The following is a 24905-nucleotide window of genomic DNA, read 5'->3' as shown; positions in this document are numbered from 1 at the left end:
TATATAAGGCCAGGATGTTGGGCAGGATGAGCTTTAACCGTTGCAACTTAGCACAAATATGTGACTGTCTAAGTCTGTTATTCCATCCTTTGTGTTAAATGCTGTTCTTAAGTGCAATGATTTAACCAGAAGAACTTTTTAGATAAGAGTTTAAGAACAAGTTCTATAAGAACAAGTGCAATACACCCATTTTTTCAACAGCCATTGTGGAAGACTGAGTGTTTCTTAATATGTAGCTGTGTGAGGGGATGTTAAAACCTTAATGAGTTTAACTCCAAAATCTTTTAGAAAAACACATTATGGTTATTATGGTTCGGGGAAAAAAAGAAATACGAGTCGAGGGGCAAAGGTGAGTTGCGTTTATGGAAATATGATCCATGCCCCTCAGGCCTTTATAAGAGTGCCTCGCCTCACCTGCACAGAGACAAGACGAGAGCAACAATATACACCTGGAGCTTTAGAGGTGAGTAACCTGTTAATTCTAATAGAAAAAGAGACCCTGCACTGTTTTAATTTGGAGTAATGGTCATTCGTATTATTTCAGATAAGATTAAGATTGATATAATTTGTAGAAGTTTTGTTTTGGTTATTCTTTACTTTACTTTACTTTAAAAGTAAAAGTACACATCAATTCACATCAAATCAATGTAAATGTGTCAGATTTAGCCAAAAGGCTTTTTTTCTTTTTTTGCAATGTCACGGCAGGTTTATGTTAAGAAATGAAATGTTATGCCTTAAGTCAAACAGATTTAAAGTAAAAGCACATATTCAGTGAACAGACAGTAACATTTAATTTTGTTTCTTACAAAAAAAGCAAGAAATAATGGAAACATTTATGGCCATCAAAAACAAATGTTTTAGAACTGTGATTGCTTTATTCAACAAGTGTCAACATGTCCCATAATGGAAAGAGACTCAAAGAGAATGAGATTTGTTTAACAACAGGGAGTTGTCGAGAAAAATAGGTCAAAGTGTTAAGATACATATGTATATGAGAATGTATAAGAGAGCTATTATATAATATATTTATTTGCTAAAGGTTCAAGGTTTCAAAGGCGTGGGAGGAGATTCACAGAGTGATAAGGCTGATTGCAGATCATTTTTGCATCCGTCTGACTTCATTCAGAGCTGCAACTACAGACTGCACCATGCGCTTCCCTACGCTGATCATCCTGCTGATCCTATCTTGTCTTTGCCTTGCACTGGCACAAAGTAAGACACTGTAAAAGAGCAGCTGGTATCTGACAGTATTGTCACATAGGTGGCATTTAATACAGAGCAAAGATAAAATGATGAGGCAGCTTTATTGCCTCAATAACTGTGTGGGCAGATGTGGCCTCACTGTGTACTTATTGACTTGTTAAGACCTTTAGCATTGTGTCAATTACCTTTTGATTGAATTATTTGACTGTTGTACAACTAATGTTGTACAACTAATAGTATACTGTACATATTGTAGTGGTGCTGGATTGTACTGAATTTCTAACTTTACTGTACTGGATTTCTAATTATTCAGCGACTTTTGACGACTGCTGTTTGAGGTATGTGAAAAGAATGAGCAAAGCCACTCAAACACGTGCAGTAAAGTACAGATGGCAGGTGACAGACGGAGGCTGCAACATCCCCGCTATAATGTAAGTACACATGCACAGACTATAAGAACATCCACTTAAAACAGACTTACAAAACTCTTAAATGTTTCATATTTTAACAGAAGGTTTCTATCACTACTACTCAAAATAAACGTTTGTTTGCACAAATTATGCTCTAGCTTCACCATGAAGAAGGGGGTTGAGTTTTGCACAGACCCCAGAGAAACATGGGTCAAACAACTGATGACGAAGATTGACAAAAAAATACCAAAAAAGGGCCACAAGAAACACAGGAAGGTGGGTGATTAATGAGATGTTTGCACTGCATCATTTTGAAAAACTCTACTACTGCAGTATGCACTAGTAGTAGATTTTTCAACCAGTCTCCAATGGAAATCATTGTTTATAATATATTCAGAAATTAGTGTTTGCATCGTGAAGTAAGAAAAAACAAGACATGTTGCTGCTCTAGAATCAACAAAAATGACACATTTGAAAGTGCTTAAAACAATTTGAAATATGTGTGAAGTGGTGTTCAAACGGATGTCTTTGCTCTTCACAGCATCAGTGATCGCCCAGAGGCTGAGGGTGACCACATGCGACAATGGCCCCCAGTAATCTTTCCTCCAGCTGCCAAATCTTATTAAGCAACACATGGTTTTATGGTGTCTTACTGGAAGGCAGTCGAGGAAGCTGGCCAAGGAAATTTTGTAGCATTACTTTTGCTTTCACTCTGCAGTCAGATAAAGGTCAAAGCTTGGGTAGAATCACAGCAACACTTGTCCATAGCATGGCTGCTTCAATGAGAATATTTGTGACTGTTTTCATGAGGTATTCAATAAGTTGTTTAATTAATGGTGATGGAATGTAAATGATAATAATATGTATGTAATATTTAGAGTATTTCTTGCATGATGTGTCCAAATGTCCATCAAATACTTGTTTATATGCAAACACTAATTGTTAAATTTTGAAATGTGTGTCATAGAAAAAGGAGAAACTCCTGTCTTAATTTCTTCCAAATAGTTTAAATGTCTGTTTTTTTCCCCGTATGTTTTGTGTTTTATTATGTGTTCTCATAAAAACATTATTACAATAAACGTTTTTATCACCGCCCTCTCAGTGTTGTTTAAAGGTTTATGATTATGTACACATAAATGTTTTTATACAGTGTTTTCCTCTTGGCCCAATTATGGTTTATTCTTTCATGTTGTTCGAATTTCAACACATTTTTACACTGTTTCTGGGGACATTATGTAAAAAGAAAGGAGGAAAGAGGAAAGGAAACACTCCATTCCTGTCCTTGCTCGTATACATTAATGAAGAGTTTGAATTATATGAGGAAAATGCTTCTCCTGGGAATCGTATGGTGTAAGCAAGGTTCAATTATGTTTATATTGTATTAACACAAGGCATACAGCAGTAACAATCTAAATGTTTACCTTAAAAGGCTGAGTTCGCTAAAATGTCTGTACATGGTCTCATTTCAAGGTTTCTTTATGAGGCTTCTATAAAGTATAATTCTTCACCTGATGTTATCATCATTAAACATACTTTATACTGGCAATATTTAACTTTACAAAAGTTGAAATACAATTTAAATACAACACAGTTCTATGTGACTAGTAGATATGTAACTAATCTCACATTAAACACAGTTTCCATTACAGATCACTGCAATAAAAAGAAACCAACACTAATCTGAACTCATTATTGCTATGTAGGCAGCATAACTGTTGAAGTGACATGTTCATCATTTCACACATTTTGATGTTTCCACTTGCTGTATATAAGTGGCTCATGTGAATGTGAGATGTTTTCCCCATGTCATTTAGATGCTATAATACTTGTACACACTTTTTCCCTTTAAGATGCATATAATCATACATTTTTATGCTCCCCATATTCATGTTTTTCTTTTCCTATGTACTCATGAAACTTCAGTCATTAAAACTTTGACTGCAGTTGATTTGCTTTGCACAGGATTCACAGCTAATTAGATCTAACAATTAACAAACTAAGCCTGTAATATCCCAATATTTAAATATTCTGATTGCAACTGCAGTGCAAAGTATCTGCAGAAAGAAAGCAGGTACACATAAAGCTTCAAAGAGAGTGTGTGTGAATGTGATGTGGTGATTTACACCGAGCAGTATCTGATCTGACATGGTGCTGGATTTACTCATTGATCTACGTCTATTACTCACTCATCTCTATGAGCATGCACAAGAACTATTGGGACATGCAGCTGATAAAATCTCACTATGAGTAACAGCAGTGTGTTTGACTGCGCTGTTTGTGGAGATTTATGACTTCCACACATTTTGCCTTGCAGAGGCTTCATCTTGCAAACTGTGTGTGCCTCCATAGCAACATTATCAGACAATACAGGCCTGTGCACTACATTATATTAATTATCTGATGTTTGTTGGTTAAAGGAAAGGTATGAACACATCTTCTAAGCTAATGTGGACTTGACTGAGAGGTGAGAGTCAAGTAGGGCAATCAACAGAAATCAAATAAAAAGCAGAGAATCCTCCATGCACGCAGGTAAAGTATCTGTTTGAATAGACTGCCAACATTGCCCAAAGGCAACGGTAATAGATAACCTGACAAATCCAAAATGAATTACCAAGACATTATCAGCATATACAGTTTTGATGGACATCCAAAATTGCATTGTATAACTAATAGATGCACCACCCCCAGAGGTCAAAGAATTGGGTTGCAGCATGAAAAGGATTTTGGTGCAGCGGCTTTCATTTCTTCTTGTTTATATCACAACAGACAAATGTGCTGCGCTCTTTGCTTTTGCATGCTGGGGCACAAAGAAATAGCTGGTTGGCATTGTGATCAGAAATTTTAGCTTTCGTTCTTTTATCAAGGGGAAAATACTATGGAAGGAAAACATGACACGGAACCAATTTGTGGAGGAATGCCTTTACACTGAAACAAATGTGATACATTACAGGAAATAGGATGATTAAGCACATATGGACCAGAAAGCGTTATTTGAAGATTATCAGAGACCACAGCCACCCTGACCGCAGACTTTCGGCTGCTGCTGTCTGGCAAGTGGTACCGCAGCCACGTTGTGTTGCCTGATAAACATTTGCACACACACACACACACACACACACACACACACACACACACACACACACACACACACACACACACACACACACACACACACACACACACACACACACACACACATAGCGTGTTAGTTGTGTTAGTTGTTATATTGTGTACTGTTTAACCTAAGCCCTAAACCTGTCATGGCAGCTTATTTCTTTTACTGTATTTGCAGGGTCATTAATAAATATGTTATTATATTGTGCTAACATGTGACAGAAATATTTTGTAACACCAATGAATGGCAATGGTCAGCAAAGGTCAATGTCGAGTTCAATTCATTATAGGGTTCATCTCTTAAGTTATTAAAAATTAAGATATTTACATTTATACATGTATTTTTACTGTTTTGATAAAATGAAAAATACTATACATTTGAAATATAATGACATACAAGAGTAGAAAATTCACAATTTGGCAGAAATAAAAATGACCTAATTAAATTCAGATATTAACTCCACATCCTTCTTTGTATAAAAGATCTGATCTGTATGGAATTTGCAAAAACAAACAAAAACAAAATTGGGATCTAAAAAACTGGTAGATCCCTAGTACTTTGGCATGCCTTTTTCTGGTTTTGATGTTTCCACATTCCTATTGCCTTACTGAAAGAGGAATCTTTGAGTCATTGTCAGCCCCCATGCAAAATATCTTTCATGCTCCATTGCTTTAAATGCAGCTCCCACTGTAAAATGTTTGATGTTATCTTAGTTATTTTACAGCAGAGTACGGTTACAGAGTATGCCATTGGGTCCACACTTTCATTCACAGTGACCTGCATTAGCATGACATGGACGTAAATCATTGGTCATCAATGTACTTCCATAGCATTATATCTATTCAAAATCAGATTCTGTCCATTTAGCTTTGGTAAAACTAGAGGGGTTGTTAAAGGAATAGTCAAACATTTTGGGATTTTGCTTATTTGCCCTCTTTCCAAGAGTTAGATACAAAGAACAGTATCATTCTAATTGTCTGTGTGTTGAGTTTGAAGCTGGTGTCAGGAGCCAATTAGCTTAGCTTAGCATAAAGACTGGAAAAAGGGGGATACAGCTAGCCTGGCTCCCTCCAAAGCTCAAAAATACACCTATAAGCACCAAAGGCAAATAAGCGCATTTCCCCCAAAATGTCAAACTATTCTTTTAAGAAACTAAACTACATGATGATACAGACCACAAAGGAGTGTTTGTTTAGCAGGCCATCTGAGCCTGCTCTCCATGTGAGTTTGTTCTGGGACTCTTTGGTGCAAGTCTGGCTGTAGCCCACAGCTTCCACAGGCCTCCTCTTTTGGATGCAGTGTAGTAAAACCAGGTAAGCCCCATTAATGGGGTTTCTCAAGTCTAGGCTGCTGTTGAGGAGATGGACCTTGGTGATGCCAAGATCTTCCAGCGCTGCCTTCACATTCAGTTCATCTGGGCTAAGGATGGGGGAAAGCTTGACCAGGTGTATTGCTGCAAGCTATGGCAATACCTCTCATCCAGTTGCTATTCCACAGGAACCGGCCTCAGGAGGCCCTTCATGATCTCCTTGCGTGATCTGGGTACATAGGGAGGAATGGCATAGGAGCCCTGTAGGCTACCACTCTTAAGCCTGTTATGGCGCTTATCCACTGCTAGTACCAGCTCTACTCTGCTCAACTCGACTTGACTTGACTCGGCTCGGCCACGGTGCCCCGACCTCCATTTACCATTGCAGATTTAGTACCGCCTCATGCCTGATAGCGATGCCGCAGGAAACTGCCGTGAACTAACACGACACACACACAGAACGTCGAAGGTGTGTTGTTTTTTACTCTCTGCAAGAAAAATTTTGTTTCAAAAGAAGCTGGAGGCAGCAAAAAAATGAAACACCACTAGCTAAACTATTTAAAAATGGCGGGTTTGTTCAGGACACTCCCATCTGTCGCTAGCAGTGATTAGTGTTGATTCTCTCTGACCAATCAGTAGTCTGCAGGTTTATACGTCACCTTTTGGTATCGCCTCAGCCCGCTTGGAACCTCGATGGAGGTGGTACTAAAAAAAATACCTGTTAGCAGATACCAGGGACTTTTTTTCGTAATGGAAAACCAAAAAAGGCGAGTAGACTCGAGGCGAGTCGAGCAGGTACCATGTAATGGAAAAACGCCATTAGTAGCTTTAAAAGCTTATAATTAAATAAAAGCAAGATATCCAGTGCCCACATATGTGCAGATTGACCAATGTAACCGTTCTCTTTGAACAGCTTAGGAGCTGCATAAGATGGAGAGCCACAGAATGCTGGGGCGGCTGGGGAGCTAAAACCAAACTCACCCATTTTGATGCAGTAAGTGTTGATGTAGAAGACGTTCTCAGCCTTCAGTTCAACGTTATTATCATGCTGGGAAAAGAGAAAAGAGAGAAATGCTTGAGGCATTAGAAAGTTAATCAGCTCTCCTGCATATATATTAGTTGGTTTAAAGTATGAGAACCTTAAAACCCTAAATGCAAAGTCACAAATAAAGCAAGTGTTGCCTGGATTCATTATTCAACAGCTCTAAAATATTAGTTCTATAAAAGTATCTTAAAATGATGTATTTTCCTTAAAAAAAGCATTCTGTTGTTTTTATGTTCTGCACTGGGAATCTCCTCTCTCATTTTACAGCAAACTGTAATGCTCACAATGTTCACCTAAAGGCTTGCTGTTGACTTACAGTACCATATGTTTGACTGCAGACAGGACCTAAGAAAACCCAAGCTTGCTCTCCAGGTCTGAAAGGCACCCCCTGGTGCTGATACGGGAGAACAGGTTTCCTCCACTGGCATACTCCAGCACTACGTAGAGCCTCTTGGGGTTGGGGTGAGCTAGCTTCTCCATGCAAGAGATTTCTGGGTCAAAAAGCTCTTCTGATTGCTTGCCCAGATGCACCTTATCCAGGATTTCTACTGCAACTCTCTTTCTCTACCTCTTCTATTATTCAATATTCCTTATGTTTTGATTTTTATTAATTTATGTCTGTTTATCACCATCATTGTCATGTTGCACACACGCTGCTGGCTGTGAAGGCTGAAGATAGTGTGGATTAGTGGGTTGCTGGTTGATGAGATTGCCTCTGACATCTGGAATGACCCCAGATTTACATTGTGTAATATGTTGAGCTGACTGAAGGGTCTTCCATGAAATGAATCTGTGTGTCTTTCCATTTATTTTAAAACTAAGAGTTTCCAACTAATATGTGAATCAGGTAACAAGTCATTTGCTCTCACAGAAAAGCCACTTAATCTTTCCTCCACTCCCCTTAAGTTTGAAAAACAAGTTTACAGAGTTTTACAGTTCTTTTGACAACATATAATATGATCTACATAATTAAATCAAGTAATTACAACAACTTAATCTGGGTTTTACCAGGATAATGATTCATTTCAATAAGATTTGTTGTAACTTAATGAAAGGAATCAACAATTGAAACTGTTGAATTTAACCTTAATCAAGGTGTCTGAGTGCTGATGGCTGTCTGAACGATGATCCGTTGATCCCGGTGAAAATGAGGGGATCATATCAACACTTCAAAGTAGGATTAACACCTCATTAACATATGGAGAATCAGTAAAATGTTAACATTATAACATGGCAAACCGTCTTTCTTCTAATTAAAATAAGACTTTTTAGAACATGATGTCAGAAAGGGAACAAAAGAGAGTATTTAGGTTGCCCTTTTAGATGTATAATTAACAAAACATGAGGTGTATTCTGGGCGTTGTTTCCATTATACTGTGTTCTTAGTTCGGACAAAACCCAGAAATGTTATATATATAAACTCATTGACATGTCTGAAAACATGTTCCCTGTAAAATGTGTTATTCTAATTCTTAATCTGGGCCCTTTCCTCTAAAGAGAAAAAAAAGATGAGATTTGGAGGGCAGCTCTGAGAGGTCTGGCCATTTGGTGTCATGTTGAATAAACACAAAGGTGCTGGAGTTTACTGAAGGGGAGACTCAGGCCCCCATGCTGATCCTGTTTATGTGTTTGGGCCAGGTTTTGTTTTAAGTTGGAGGTGCTAAACACCTTCCCCCTGAGATAAAAGATGATTAATGCCTTTGAGTGAGTGACGCTTTCATGGCTCAAGGCTACTTAAGCACTTCATTAGAGTGAGCTCGGGCCGGTCGACACACTCGAGCCACTGGGTCCCTCGCTGCAGAAACAAACAAGCTGTAGAGATATCCTTTGAAGTGGCCCCTGCTTTTAAGAACTCCATCCCACAAAGCATTCAGCATGGAAATTTGATTAGCTCTCACTTTTTTGAGCACACACCACTTTGAGAGCTTGTTTTCAGGTGACTTTTGGGGCTGAAGCTTGCTCCCATATAAATATCAGAGGCATCAGTGAGCAGAGGGACACTCAGTATCTGGCAGCTGAGGAGCAGATTGGGACTAAAGCCATGGATGTAGCCCGGCCATTTCTTCTCCTCCTGTGTGCCCTCCACCTGACCTGTAAGTACTGTTTGCTCTATTCTATTCTGCTGCAGCTGTGACATGTACTGTATAGAAGCAATTATTCATGAAACAGACTGACACCAATCTGCTCAAATATACTTATGTATCCCTTATGATATGACTGGTAAACATAAGTGTAGTAGAGGGTGTGTGGCTGTACAGCAAGGTGGGCTCAATTCACTTTCCATTTAACTAAATATTGATATATTTTTTCATGCAAATCCCAAATGAAAATTTCCAGATGAATAATGGTCATGCATGATATAACAGAAATTGATAGCGTTTTTCTTGGAAAGCTATTGTTATAAACATTCACCTGGCTGGGCCTAAGAAACTGCTAATCAATGCTTATAATTAACAAAATGAATGACTTTAAAGAAAATGGATTCCTGCTATTGTGTGTACAATATTGTTATGTCATGGATTTGAATCTGCTAGTGTTGGAAAATATAATATTTTAAATAATTCGTGAAGAAAGAGTATGCTTACTCTACATCAAGTAAAACAGTGTCCGATGTTTGTGATATCTTTTATAGTGACCGGAGTGTTAAGCAAACACATAGATCACAGAAACCTGTTCACGCAGAGACTGTGCTGCAAAAGACAGAGCCACTTTGTCTACATTGGACAAGGTAAAGCACCACCACATGTTCTTCAATCAGTAAATGTTTCAATTTGCTATGTCTGTAATCCTCACAGAATTCATGAAGTATGAGTTGTCAAACATATTTGGAAATTTAAAAGCAACTGAGCTTAATAAAAACTTATTTTTTTTAAATAATAATTATTTTTGAAAAAATAATCTTGATGACAATAATTATCTTGCTGTCTGACATCAAATTGATAATGTCTCTCTCTCTCTCTCTCTCTCTCTCTCTCTCTCTCTCTCTCTCTCTCTCACTCCACACACACAGACATCTCTGGGAGTCCTGTCAGTGTTGATGTGGGAATGTGCAGGTCGCACTGTGGGGGGGCATCCAGGCCAGCACATGAAGCAGGGCAGCAGGAATACTCTAAACATTCCTCAATGCTGGAAGTTCTCAGGAGCAAGAAAGTAAGTGAAGTTTCCCCGCACGGCCACAAGGGGGCGCTGTAACTGTGTGATTGTCTGTCGACGTTTTCTGCTGAAACTCCAATAGGCCTTTACTTGATAATGAAGTTATTTTCAAAGCGTCACAAAGCACGTATTTTAGTATGAAAAGCATTATTCATATGTTTGTAAGATAAGCGAGTTTTGGTGGGCAACTCTGCAGAAATCAAGTAATAAAACTAATCATAAACTACAAGTGTAAAAAACAAACAAAAACTGTTAGAAACATGTTTTGACATGTCTGAATCAAACAAATAATGTCTCTCAACCTTACAAAAGATGAGGACGCGCGGACCTGCAGCTCCAGAGAGTCCGGAGCCGCTGAACCATCTGCCCTCCTGCGGGCTGAACCAGGTGTGTGAGCCGACCGGGATGAGTGTAGACCGGGTGCTTCTCTTAGAGGGACCCCAGGAGGTGGAGGTCATCGAGGAGTGTCACTGCGAGATCAAGTTGACCCAGTGCATCCGCGTCCCCGCACTGAAGACTTACTACTCCGAGACGCCGTATGAGACAGTCATCGACGTGGGACGATGCTCCCGGTCCAAGGGCTCACCAGGTGTGTGTGTTTGTGTGTGTATCTGTCTGTGCATAACAATAACAACAATCAAAACAGGAAGAGGGGCTCAATCGTACAGAGAGCAGCTACTCAAATTAAAAAAATAAATAAAATTAAATTTAAAAAAATGATTGACTGAGAAATGGAAAGTTTCCACAACAGATAGAAAGATTGAACAAAACCTCAAAAAGATGCAGTCAGTTGGTCAATTTGCCCAAATACGATATTAAGTGCAATAAGGACAAATGTGACAACATTCCTTCTGATTAGTCTAAAGTTTTGAAATCTGTTACTAACATGCTTTAAGCAAGTAACTTTGACATTTTTACATCACATGAAAAATCACACTTTTATCAATAGTCAAAGTCCGGATTTTTGAAAAATGGGGTTTATTTAATGTCTGACATTAAAACAATTTACGCTACATATATAACTTCAGTTAAGTTGAGTTCATAGATAGCCTACCAAATATGTGATTGTGCTCCTCGTAGTTGCTGAGATACAGCCATTTTCTTATCATACTATGAGACTTATGTTTTTTTCCTAAAATAAAATGAAATATATAGAAAAGTAGTAGATGACTATCTACTACTTTTCTATATATTTCATTTTATTTCATTATTTCATTTTCAACTTTTTTTCACTGCCTTTACATAGGGTACAGTGTCACTGTGTTAATGTATTGATACACATTGAACAACAGTATGTTTGTGGTCTCAGTAAACCATTATAACAGCATATACTTTAGTTATATTGTAATTCACTGCAGGCCCATAGTCAACGCAGCAATGAACTGCTAGCATTGGGTTCACTCTGCTGATAAAATTAAAACCCCAATCCTTACTTTTCAACCAGATTTTAGCTAAATGTAGGTACATACGTAAGAATCATGTGCATTTTATTTTAGGTCTCTTTTTCCAAATATTACTGATATACACAATTTTTTACCAGCACCAGAAAAAAAAGCCACTTATGAAGTTGTTTTTTAGTGATCACAAAGATAATCTTGTGTTTTAAATGTGGCTGGTGGGGCTATCCCGTTATATTGCTTCATGTTCCACGAGCTCGCTCTGAACATGGAAAAACTGCTTTTAACTTTAGTGTCCCTGACTCCTGGAACAAATTACAGCAATTTCTTAAAATCAACTCAATTGCGCCTTTTGGACAATTCAGAATTCTGGTTTTAATCTTGCAAACTTTACTTGTACTTGCTTCACAAAATTGTATTTGTATCAATTTTTCAATTTAGAAAATTATAAAGTTTCATTGTCTTTTTATCTTTCTTATGATGGTGTATTCTTTTTCTGTGTTGTTGTTTTGTGGTTGTATGGTTGGCATTGTAAATGAGGGCCGCCCCTCAATGATCCTTTAAGTTTAAATAAAGGTCAAATGAATGAATATTCATTTGGATCACATATTATAATTGAGCTGCTCTTCCTGCCCATATAAGTCTTAACATTTCCTTCTTTTTTTTAAACCTTCACAGAGGGATTCTCCTGTGTCCCCACTATGTTTGAGTCAGCTTTGGTGGAAACCCCCAACAAAGTGGACCTCATCCAGACAGTGGCGGCCTGTGAGCTGAAGGAAAGCTGCTACAGGGTCCCATACGTGGAGTATTACTATGAAATAGTCAATGCAGATGGAGTCAAAGATGAGAGGCTCAAAGTAGGTGTAAACTCTAAATGATCGCTACATTTTTTTTTATTTCTTGTTCTAATAAATCATCAGTCTTGTTTATCCATAACAAAAATGTGTGTAAATCCAACTTTATATATAAATCCAGCCTTTCAAGATAAGCTTCATCCCTTCTTTGATTAGCTAGGCATAACACTAGAAGAGTGATTCATTTGTGATGCTAGTTTCTATTATAGTCAAGTTGAGAGGAAATGGGGGTCTAGCCGAGTGCCAGACAGTAATGAAGTATCTTTATTCATCAGACCCGTGTGGCAGACAGCACTTAATTAAGCTAATCCACTGGCCAGTGGCTGGACTGCAGGATATGTTGCATGCTTATTCATGCAACAATACACATGATAGACTGGCAGATTTGAGTCTCAGTTCATCTTATATTCAGGAAAATACAATCAAAACCCGATTTGAGGTGCTTTGTTGGTCATGTAGAAAATTAGGGTTGATATTATATCGACTTCGATTATGAGGCTGGATATCGTCTTACATTTTGGATATCGTAATATCGTGCTATGACACAAGTGTTGTCTTTTCTGGTTTTAAACACTGTATTACAGTAAAGTCAAGTACTTTTCTTAACTTACCAGACTTACTAGCTGTTTTATTGTTTGTCTTAACACACTTAAGTCATTGTATCCACATTATTGGTGATTATTTATCAAAACTCTCAGCGTTTTAATATTTTGTGAAAGCACCAATAGTCAACCCTACAATATCGGCATCGATGTATTTGGTCAAAAATATTGTGATATTTAATTTTCTCCATATCGCCCAGCTCTAATTTATACCATTCACAAAAGCCCCACTTAAAGCATTCACTATAAAGTTCATCCACGACCTTCTCAATACCACAGCGACAACATTTATTATTTGTGAATTTAACATCAGACTTTACATGATAACTAAATTATAAGATTTGAGTTGAATTCCTGGAACCAGTTGGTCATTTGCTGTGCCTCAGCACCAAAGGTGTGAGTGCAGCACAAACACATGTGGCCCCTGCAGGTGTCAAATCAAAGCAGTTAACATGCTAAACAGCAGCTGGGCCCCCCTCAACTGGGTCAATATTTGTGAGCAGCTGTGAACTGATTACCCTTTCTGTGTTGCTAATTTTCCCCAGGAAATAGATGTGGGCAGATGTTTGGGAGGCTGCACCACAGGAAACCGGTGCCTTCTCAGGTAAGCATGAACACAGCTGCTGCTACACACTCCCAAACACACACCTCCTCTGCCCCTCTCATAACAATTACCTGTGAGCTCTGACACTTTCTGCACTCAGCATGTTGCCCACGTTTAATTCCTACACACCAAATGTCCCTCTGTTAGAAGTCTGCCACAATCTCAAAATAAAAGCTGAAGGTTTTATGAGATTGTGGCAGACTTCCAACAGTGTAATCTATCAAACAGTTTATCTTAAGTATATGAAAAGAATAAGAGGTTCTCATTCCTGATTTACCTTGAAGTTCCTTAATCATATCATTGGACTTTGATTTTATGGCTGGAAGAAGAAAAAATTGTGCACAAACACAAAAATGTAATGAACCCCTTATTATACATACAATTCATACATATCAACATGTTCCAGCACTTCATTGAAGCTATATGGTGTTTACACTGAGTGAAATTTCAAACCCAAGACCCCTTATGTTTTCATGGCCGCACCATTCTATCAAATTCAAATATTTGTGATGTATTGTGCCCTTATTTTAGACACATTTTCCTTCTTTTCAACCTGACATCTTTGGAAATGTTGGGCTATAAAACCAGAATTTAAAATCAAGGTTTTGGGGCTTTGCACTGCCCCCAACAGCAGGCCGTTATGTCTTCATGCATGGGATTCATTTTGTGTATTACACAGTTGTAAAACATTCAAATAAGCAGATTTGTATTACCTTTACAAAAGGTTTACACAGGAATTATCTTATTGAAATGGACAATAAAAAGTTCCAAAATGTTGACTGTCACAGAGTCACTGGACATAATAACAGGCTATATATGGATGATATAATTCAGGTATTTATGTGAAGGATGTATGATTCGGCCAACATATACAGCATATTAAGAGGATGTTTGATATAGTGCACAAAGGGATTTTAATGTTCTTTAAATTTTCTTTTGCAGGAGTCGATCTGATCCAGCAATCTGCCACTTATGGGCTGAAAGACAGTCCAGCTCCTGTGTTCCTCAGGGCTACGAGAGCCACAACTTCCTTAACCAGCATGGACAGATACGCACCATCCTCTCCATCACTTCTTGCCTTTGCCAGAACTGAACACTGCGCCCCCTACTGGAAAACAACTTCCAATCTCTTCTCAGGAGTTGAAAAGTTTTAATTCACAGCCTATTGATGACCCCACAAATACTATACCATTTGTTTAAGAATTTGCTACCCTAAAGTATTATTGTATTATATGTAATATATGTAAAAATGATAATTTTGTAAATAAATTTAATACAACAATCTGTGAGGATTTGTCATTGGACCACAACACATTTTTACCAAACTGCTAATAAAACATAAAACATTTTGGAAGGGTATCTCAGGTACATTATTAAGAAATCAAACTTCAAATGGCACTTAAGGTATTATACCACATTATACCACATTATTACCACCAAATTATTATTTAAATGAAATTAGTATAAGTACATAAACTTAAGGTTTGAGTTCAGAAAACAAGGTAATATAACAGTAACAAGAGGAAGTCTTGGCATGCCTGAGGGTTGATGAAAATCTGAAATAAATTTAAATCCGTGTCATGGTCTAGTTTCAAATAGGTCAAATTAGTCTTTGAAGAAGCACTGGGAAAGAGCACATGAAAGCCAACCAATTTAGCAAATGTTCCTTTGAAAAATCACACGTGCAGGTAGTTCCTCATTTGTTATGAACGTGTGAAACCACTAGTTTGTGTTTTTTTTTGCCATCCTAAGAAAAGGGGTTTTATGACTTGTTTACAAGGCGTAATGTAGAAAAAAAACTTTGATCTCTTAAATGTTTATTACAGTGGGGGAAACTGTATTTTTCTCGTGCGTAATTGTGCGTAAAGATCAAAGTAACCAAATGGAACAGCAGTGAGCCATTTCTGCGTTTTCTAGGAATACATTGAGTTGGCTTTAAGAAATCTATTAAAAATAACCAAGTTTTAAGAAAAACGAGCGGTAAAGGGTAAACTCTATCGCTTTTTCAAGTGTACAAACCGTTCATTATGATATATTGTAATTTACACAACTATAATGACATAACACTGTAAGCTGTATTCAGGGAGGCTTGTGTCAACCTGCTGTAAATTATAGGCCTATACAGAAAAGTGTTTTATGGGAGAAAATGAACGAACTTGCTGAAAGTTACAGTACCTAATCTTTTAAGCACCACACCAGCGTATACCATTGCAGGAGGTCAATAGTTGGAGTTCTTTTAAAAAAAAAAATTGGTGATTATTCAGCTGATGTAAATCTGGCGACGTGTAGCAAGCGACACCCGTCTCTTTATCGAAGTAATTGGTTTTCACTTAAAACACTGTGCCCATTATTCTAAATTAATGGATTCGTTTAGGCGCAGATAACCTCCCATGGTGAGTGCACTTCCTCAGGAGATCAGCTCCAAGCTTATTCTATTCATATTCGTTACATTCTTCTATTATAACATGATACATCAGAGAGACAAATATATACCACAACAACATAGTCACTGGTCAATATGAAGCAAGCTTTTTCAAAGGCTGAAATGAGTTTATTTGAGCCTTTATTGCCAGACGAGGGGACAATGGGCTTGAATAAAATCTACAATCGGGTTCACACCTTGTTAACGCCGCCATTAGTCTCCCTTTACATTCGCTGATTGGTGATTTACATTTGCGACCAAATAGCATCTTTACTGCTGTTTACCAAGGCTTTGGGGGCATTGAAGAGTGAACGGGAGCATTTGATATAAAAAGTCGAGCTTCCAAGGCTCTGCAGTCACTCCAACTCCAAGTTGCTGGCCGGTTGTGTTCGAGGACACCGACGCACAAGGAATCTACTCAAACTTCAGAGATGTTGCTGTTTGTGATCAGCTTTGCCGCTTTGTGCACCGCCGCTGCACGGCCTCCGCTCAGCTATCTGGAGAATCATTTCACCGCCGACAATGAGTCAGAGGAAGTACGCTCAGCTGCCATCAAGAGACTTTTGGAAGTTTTTGGGATGGAGGACCCCCCTGCTATCCATCGACACAAGCAGCCACCTCAGTACATGCTTGATCTGTACAACACGGTTGCTGATGTGGACGGTGTGACAAAGGACCCGTATCTTCTAGAGGGAAATACTGTGCGCAGCTTCTTTGACAAATGTAAGACTTGATTTGTACGTGCATACGTCTGCTACCGGCAAATGTAGACACTGAACTATAGATATTTGTTCTCGACTCTAATGATATAATTTCCATTGCAGTGCGCAGTGAACAGGTGGAGTTCAGGTTCAATTTGTCCACGGTGGCCAGAACTGAGAAGATTCTCACTGCAGAGCTCCATCTTTTCAAGCTGCAGCCTCTGGCACCACTGACATTCAACAGACACCATTTCTGCCAGGTATGTACCACTAGATAACATTATGTTAACAATTTAATGAACTACAGTGGATACACCAAGATGCATCGCTCCCTTGGACATGACTGCAAGTCCCCATCTCTTCTGTTTTGTTCAGGTTAGTGTTTATCAGCTGCTTGACACCAGCAAAAACAACAAAACACAGGATAAGAAGCTGCTGTCTTCTCGACTCATCCCAGTTCACTCTGCTGGTTGGGAAGTGTTCACCATTACACAAGCAGTAAGTATCCACTTCTCTTTGAGGCCTGCATTAACTTCAGGGTGTGAATTCTGAACATAAGTGTCTGAATCCTGGAGTTTTATTGACTAATGTGAACTTCTTCTAATAAAGGTCCGATCTTGGATGATAGATGAAGGCAGTAACATGGGGCTCCATGTGGTGGTTCGAACCCTAGGGGGAAGCCAGATGGATCAGAAACTGATCCGCTTTGCTTCAGGACGCAACCATCACCAGAGCAAACAGCCCATGTTGGTCCTCTTCACTGATGACGGCCGCCGCCGCTCTACTTCTCTTGAAAGCATAGGTGAGACTTTAATGTCATTTGATTGATCAGGTTATGCACAGTGATAGTAAAACTACACACTTTGGGTATTGTTGTGGTCTTACTCCTGATGAGTAGGGGTGTAGTTAAGAATTATGGGGCCTAGGGGAACTCTGCCCCCCTCCCCACCCCACAGACCCAATTATCTTCTCATCACTGTTACTCAATCTATGACAAGAATTTATCTGTGGCCATCAACAATTCGAACAAATCTCTCTTATTTTTCTAATAAATAAACACTCTCCTTTCCCTCACCAGACCCAAACGATTCCACAGCCACTTCCAGCCTGCCCCAGGCCCCCATGTCAGGTCCGTCCTCCCGCAGCACCCGCTCCCTGGACTACAGCGAGGAAGAAGGGGCGTCGTTACCCTGCCAGCGCCTGCCTCTCTATGTCGACTTTGAGGAGATCGGCTGGTCAGGCTGGATTGTGTCTCCCCGGGGCTACAACGCTTACCACTGCAAAGGCTCCTGCCCCTTCCCTCTGGGTCAAAACATGAGGCCAACCAACCACGCCACCGTCCAGTCCATCATCAACGCTCTGAAGCTAATCAAAGGCATTGAGAAACCGTGCTGCGTGCCCGACAAGCTCTTCTCCATTAACTTGCTCTACTTCGATGATGCTGAAAATGTGGTGCTCAAACAGTATAACGACATGGTGGCTGGAAGCTGTGGCTGCCACTGACATCAACTAGTCAATGGTGTCGGGCAGCACAGATATTCATAAATCAAGTCAAGTCAAGTCAATTGCAACTAATGAGTAATGTGCAGAGTCCCATGAGTGATGTTGTAATATATGTAAATATCCATAAATTATAATATATGGCAGTGATAGAAGCGATATCCTATGAAAGATGTAAATGTTTATATTTTGTTTTCTGTTGTAAATTGTTACACAGTCAGAATAAATGGTGTAAGCAAAATATTATAGAATTAATTTATTTACAAGATAATCAAAAATGTGACATTATTTCAAGAAGGTCTAAACTGAAGTGTTATTAAGAGAGATTAACAACATATTTATCTATCAAAATGGTAAACATTGAGTTAAAGGAAAGGAAATGATTTATCTTTCACAATTCTTGCTAGAATTTTTTTGTCCAATCCCAAAAAAAGGAATTGGAAGAATGCTTGCAGTCTTCTCCAATGATCCAGTTTTCTACCTATAATAATTAGATTCGAAAGAAATGTCACCGGCACATTTCAAACTAAATCAATCCACAAGCTCATAAATCCATCTTGCAGTTATGTTATGACTTTAAGTGACTTTGTATTTAAGGAGGAAAGACTACATGTCGCAGTGGGGATAGGGTGAGTATTCTCCCCCAAAAGGTGAACTAAAAAATTATATTTTTCCTAGATGCCTTGCTATTTTTGAATATCATTTCTCACAAAATGCTGCACATTTTTAGAGAGCAGCTGCAATTTCTCATTTTCGACTTGGGAACCTGTTCAGACAGGTGAAAGTCAATGATTGTGTATAATGAGACATTATCACAGCAGTTCCTTTACATAGATTCAGATCGTTGTATTCTGAAAACATTCCTGAAATTTATTGGATACATATGACCTTTTATTGGAACATCTCTGATGAGGAAGGCAGCTAAATCATTTCAAGTATGGTACATCAAGAAAAGCTTTAAGATTCCACCCCTTCCCTTATGCCATCAACTCAACTTTATTTATAAAACATCTTTCATACAAATATGCAGCCCAAAGTACTTCACATGGTACCACCATATCAGTGAGATGGGATGGGTGTGGTAGAGCAGCGTATGACATAGAGCAGTGTTAGATGTAAGACCTTTTAATGCCACAAAGAATTCAATTTAATACCATGAAAAAGAAACCAGTAGCGACGATATATCCCATTTTCTAGTACTTCCCAGCAGTACCTAACAATAATTCCTAATGATAGAATTAGTTAAATGAACTGTCCCAAAATGACTCTTACACAAATGACCTAGACCTGGATAAGAAGCAGAAAATGGATGGATGTATTAACCAACAAAAAAATAATTAATTCATTTGAGGTTCATTTAAGGTTTAGCTAAACTTAGCGGTAGTCAATTCAGTAGTGACAGTGTTTTCTATAAGTCTGATGGTGCTGACTAAAACGCCTCCTGTGTGCACAATTCACAATCTAAACAATCCCACTTTTAGTTTAGAGGTGGGCAACATCTCCTGACAGCCCTCAATTGGATACAAAAACATTTTATAACTAACATTAGACAGCAGACAAGAGGAATGTTTAAGACTTGTACCTCCACTAATATAGAGTGTCCTGACAAAACTACTGGGGGATTTAACATGCATGCAATTTTACATAAAACCTTTCTTTGTGTCACTTAAACCACCTGTTGTTCTACCTAATGTTCTCCTTATTGCTCATGCTAAACACAACAGAGTGAGGTGAAGGTGGAATACATTCATTAGTCATGTTGTACTGGTGTACATCTGTTTTTCTAAATTATAAAGGCAAAATAAAAGGAAAAGTTTGATTTAGGTGCCTCAAGTCATAATTGTGGTGCTTTATCATGAATACTTTTCAAGTTTAGTTTTAGGTCAGATATGTAATACATGACCTAAAACTGAAAGGGAAAATGTATTCAATAATTGGATAAATATCAAATAATGGAGTCTCAGCTGAAACAAAGCTTGTCTCCCATCAAAAAGTCTATTTGCCCACTACAAAACCCTGTCTCCAAAGAGTGTAACCTGAGCTGTGACCGAGGCGTTGGCCATAGAGTGGCACTAAAGGGGGTTGATACCACTTGGCATGATGCTGGACGACAGCCCTTACTCATTGTCAAAGGGGCTGCTATTCACAATGGAGAAAACGATGAAATGCTGCCATTATAATGGGGACTAAAGGGACCAGTGGCAGCCTGACACCTGATCTCCTCTTTGGCTCTGGCTTCCTTTTGTCCCAGTATTTCATATCTGACATATCCACACACCCTAAAAAAGCACTTGATACTGGAGCAGCGATGGACCTGAAGCTTAGTGTTTGCATGCTCAGACATGGGGAATAAACAGACCATCTTTACAGCACAGCAGCTAGATGCCTATCAGGTTGGTGTCAATCCTGTTTCTTTCTGAATGAGATGATTAGCCTCACTCACTTTAAATGGTGCTTCTCTTATCAATACAAGCTACCGGCACCTAACAAAAGTAACACACTTGTCAGACTGCAAGTCACAACCTCCAAACTTGCTGTTCAGAAAAGTCTGTCTTTGGAAATTTTACAGTCAATACTTCAGAGGCAATTCGTGGTCTAACGTTAGTGACAGGATGCATAGAGTTCGTAGCATATTTTAAATCAAGAGTTAAAGTGTTATTTCAATATGCTTTCTGATTGTATATCAAACCAGTGGTGGAAGTTAACTAAGGACATTTACTCTACTTCTTTTTTTACTGCATTATTTTGAGGCACTTTATCAAAGTATTTCCATTTGATACTACTTTATACCTCTACCTCTTTCTTTTTTTACCTCACTACATTAATTTCATAGCTTTAGTACTACTACTACTTTTTAGATTAAGATTTCACAAATCAAACAATTATCTTAGAATAAGAAGTAGTAGAATATTATCTAATGCCTACATGTTAAAGCATCAATAACTATGAACCAATAAGCTAACATAACACTGACATGGGCCATTCTGCATAATGAGTACTTTTGATTGAGTTTATTTTGTTGCCAAAAATTTAAATGTATGACTTTTACTTTTTTATAGTGTTGTATTGATACTACTACTTCAGTAAATATCGGAATACTTCTTCCAACTTGTATAAAACAAGTGATTGAATACACTTGAACAGCTGCATCCTACTGCTCTTTGCAATAACTTCACGTTCCTGCCATAATATGATTGTAATTACAGGACTGTACATATTTTACAAGAAAAGAAATTCTCAGGTGAGCAAATTATTTCACTGACATCAAGTCCATTGCTGGTGTGACATGCATGACACAGCTGAATTTGGTTCTGTTCTGCACAATACTACACTGTAACTCTAAACTACAGTATCAGGAGGCCTGTCCTACTATGTGGGGAAGGCTGCCATTAAGAACACATGGTATTTAAAATCTTGCATTCAGAACTTTACTGTACTGAAACTCTTTCAGTGTTTTCAGTGTTGACCACAATAGAAAGAGAGAGAAATAGAGTTTGCATATCAATAGTAGTAGTTTTCTAGCTTAAACGTTCTTAATTGCCACTCTAAATACACAACTATAGAAGATATCTTGTAATTTAATACTGAAAGTATTTTTTTAAACCTTCCATAGACTGTTTGACCGCTATCGGGATTTGGCACCGCAACTCGTTCCCCTTGACTACACCAGCCACCCAGATGTGAAGTTACCGTATGAGCTGATTGGCAGCATGCCAGAGCTAAAGGTAGACCCACGGTCGCACACACACCATGCAGACCCGCTTTCTCCCTGTGTTTCCAATCTATAATTAATGGCCAACTAATCGACAGAATTCTTTGAAACGTTATGCTACCCGTCCCGACTCCTTTAAACTTGAAGAATGCTGGGCACACTTGTTGGAAATGGGTCAATTGTATGCCTCTTTACACAATGACAGCAAGGTAAACAGGTGGTTTAACACACTGTTCACTGGCATGTCTTGAGAAAGGGATAGTTAGATTATACTTTCCCCTCATAGTCATTCATTATTTAAGTGTTTAGAGCTTACTTGAATTCTCATGAAGAGATATATAAATCGAACAAAAACCATCTTTGAGCACAGGAAGGCCAACATGCACCAGTTCATAGTTCTGTATGCTTAATTGCACTGAATTGTTTGATCAGACTGCTCTAGAAGTACTGGTATCCCCTCTGTCCAGGACAACCCATTTCGTCAGAGGATCGCTGAGGTTTTCTCTGAGGACGGAGAGGGAAATATGACACTGGACGACTTCTTGGACATGTTTTCAGTCCTGAGTGAGATGGCTCCGCGTGACCTCAAGGCCTACTATGCTTTCAAAATTTATGGTAAAATATCGGAAGAAGTGGTGCAATTTAAAAAATCATATCCAGGAGTTCCTACTGTGTATGTAATAATATTAATAATATTATTCACAATATGTAGAAAGGTGAGGTGGTAACACAAACTGAGCTTAAACATTTGATGACAGAAATGAGCATAAAATGTTATTATTGCACCAAATAAGGACATATTTCATGTTTTATATTATATATGTGCTATGAACATATATATATATATATATATATATATATATATATATATATATATATATTCCTTTGGTTTGTAATAAAGTCATTCACAGACAAAGAAACAGTATGTTATCCTGGCTTTACGGTTATACTGTTAAACTCCAATGGCAGAAATCCAAATAGATTTATTTAGAATTAGGGCAGGGTAGTGCTGTGTAAAAAGTACTGCCAACACCAATCACAGATATAGTGCGTATTCATTTCTATTGAATTTTCACCGGATAGGGTCAAACTGACATAATGCATTATGTTCTGTAAATTAATCAGTTCAAAATCCTGTGAGGAAAACTAATAAAATTAGGAAAAGTCATAAAGTATAATGGTGATAAAACAATGTTAAGTATGTTTTTATCACTGTTAAAGAGGACCTCTCCTGGACCCCAAACAGAAGATTAGGGTAACATGTAACCAGTGTAAAGAAGCACCCTGATACATAGGCCTTTGTGCAACAAAATCATTCAATCCCTTTAATACATGTTAACTATGAAGTATAAATTGAATAACAGAAACATGGAAATATTTGAAATTTGAATGTTGTACAAGCACATGAAAATTAGTTGTAAGCATGACGGATGGTGCACGGAATGTTATAAATGATTTACCAGCCCATTATAGAGGCAACAGGCTTGTCAAAGCACCTTTTGTGCTCAGCACTAATTAATAAACGCTGACAGATGAAGAAGTTACATACACATCGCCATGGTCATGGGTCAAGGAAACATTTCATTAATGATTCAGACCAACAGAGGGGGAAAAACAAGGAAGGTGGCATACTGTAAAAGCATCGTTGTGTTATGATGAGCAAGACTGATACTGTCCCATGATCTCAGATAACCTGAAGTTACCTCTCTAATGAAGGACTGAGTATGTAGGGTGAATATGTAAGGCTTAACACATATGTACCTTAAGTATATGCATCAAGATATTTGTTTATTAACATGATACTAACATTACAGTTTCCACCTTGACAATATGCAATAAATATGGGGGAAACCAAAGGTTTATGCATTTTTTATATGACAAGAAGTACAGCTTCAATACACTGAATAATGTCACAAAATATCAGCTGCAAAAATAAATATAAATGTGTTACCCTAATTGTGAATTAGTTCAGAATATATGAAGTATATATTTATGGGTGCACTAACAATTACCTTCATTATCGATTATTCAAATCGCTTGTTTTGTGCAGCCACTTTAGTCCAAAACCCAAAGATATTTAGTTTAATATCGTAGAAACCATCAAACAACCACATTTGAGAAGCAGGAAGCAATACATCCGTACTTTTGCTTGAAAATGCTACTTGAATGATTAACTGATGATTAAAATAGTTGCTCGACTAAGCGTTTAGTCATCACTTCACCTCTATGTCCTTCTTTTCCATTTTCTGCAAGATTTCAACAATGACGACTTTATCTGCAAGTCAGACCTTGAGAAGACACTGAACAAACTGACCCGTAACGAGCTGACAGAAGACGAGGTAAGGATGGTGTGTGAGAAGGTGATAGATGAGGCAGACCTGGACAACGATGGACGTCTGTCACTGGAGGACTTCCAGCACATGATTGTTCGAGCTCCAGACTTCCTCAGGTAGGCCAATGGTAACCATTTACCATAAGACATAATGAAGGGTGAATCCACCTACATACAATACATAAGAACACATTTTATATTTTATTATGTATCAATGATTGTAATCTAATGTGCTTACCTACTTTGCCTATCCTTACATTTGTTTTTAACCCTGACTTGTAATGAGGAAATCAAACGAGAGCTATTCTAATTTCTGTTCACAGCACCTTCCACATAAGGATATAAAGAAATGAATCATGTGCATTTCTTAATTTGAGTATCACCTAAAATGAACGTACAATACTGCAGAATGTCTGGAAAGTTGGGGAAGCCTGACATCTTAACCAGAAAGCAACTATCATTTTGGGAATAACTTTAATGTGAATAATTTTGTAAAAAGAAACATGATCTTCATCAGACTTTGACATTTAGCAACCAGAGTAAATG

The 24905-nt window shown here is 38.1% G+C and overlaps 4 protein-coding genes across 5 annotated transcripts; all 4 read left to right on the top strand.

Moving 5' to 3' along the window:
* Positions 1 to 356: 356 nt before the first annotated feature.
* On the top strand, positions 357 to 2708 carry ccl25a (chemokine (C-C motif) ligand 25a). The gene is made up of 5 exons (XM_078264819.1): positions 357 to 463; positions 1040 to 1212; positions 1517 to 1634; positions 1772 to 1889; positions 2155 to 2708. Exons 2-5 carry the CDS (start codon positions 1149 to 1151, stop codon positions 2161 to 2163), a joined length of 309 nt encoding a protein of 102 aa, XP_078120945.1. The 5' UTR covers positions 357 to 463; positions 1040 to 1148; the 3' UTR covers positions 2164 to 2708.
* A 6061-nt stretch (positions 2709 to 8769) lies between these two features.
* pnhd (pinhead) lies at positions 8770 to 14895 on the top strand. The gene is made up of 8 exons (XM_078264347.1): positions 8770 to 8786; positions 9060 to 9175; positions 9715 to 9810; positions 10093 to 10232; positions 10548 to 10824; positions 12311 to 12489; positions 13634 to 13692; positions 14635 to 14895. Exons 1-8 carry the CDS (start codon positions 8770 to 8772, stop codon positions 14783 to 14785), a joined length of 1035 nt encoding a protein of 344 aa, XP_078120473.1. The 3' UTR covers positions 14786 to 14895.
* Positions 14896 to 16545: 1650 nt separating this feature from the next.
* On the top strand, positions 16546 to 18318 carry admp (anti-dorsalizing morphogenic protein). The gene is made up of 5 exons (XM_078265179.1): positions 16546 to 16837; positions 16939 to 17075; positions 17191 to 17313; positions 17425 to 17617; positions 17894 to 18318. The coding sequence occupies exons 1-5, from the start codon at positions 16546 to 16548 to the stop codon at positions 18316 to 18318; spliced, it is 1170 nt and encodes a 389-aa protein (XP_078121305.1).
* Positions 18319 to 20657: 2339 nt separating this feature from the next.
* On the top strand, positions 20658 to 24704 carry cib3 (calcium and integrin binding family member 3). Of its 2 annotated transcripts, XM_078264842.1 has the most exons (6): positions 20658 to 20708; positions 21522 to 21556; positions 21929 to 22040; positions 22495 to 22642; positions 24281 to 24476; positions 24683 to 24704. In XM_078264842.1, exons 1-6 carry the CDS (start codon positions 20658 to 20660, stop codon positions 24702 to 24704), a joined length of 564 nt encoding a protein of 187 aa, XP_078120968.1. The 2 variants fall into 2 exon arrangements, with proteins under 2 accessions (XP_078120968.1, XP_078120971.1); XM_078264845.1 differs by lacking the exons at positions 21522 to 21556; positions 21929 to 22040.
* The last annotated feature ends 201 nt before the right edge of the window (positions 24705 to 24905 follow it).

The sequence above is a fragment of the Sander vitreus genome, chromosome 12 (assembly GCF_031162955.1).
Source record: "Sander vitreus isolate 19-12246 chromosome 12, sanVit1, whole genome shotgun sequence".
Classification (NCBI taxonomy): Eukaryota; Metazoa; Chordata; class Actinopteri; order Perciformes; family Percidae; genus Sander; species Sander vitreus.
The sequence above is the reverse complement of the archived record's forward strand: the minus strand, read 5'-3'. Positions and strand labels throughout refer to the sequence as shown.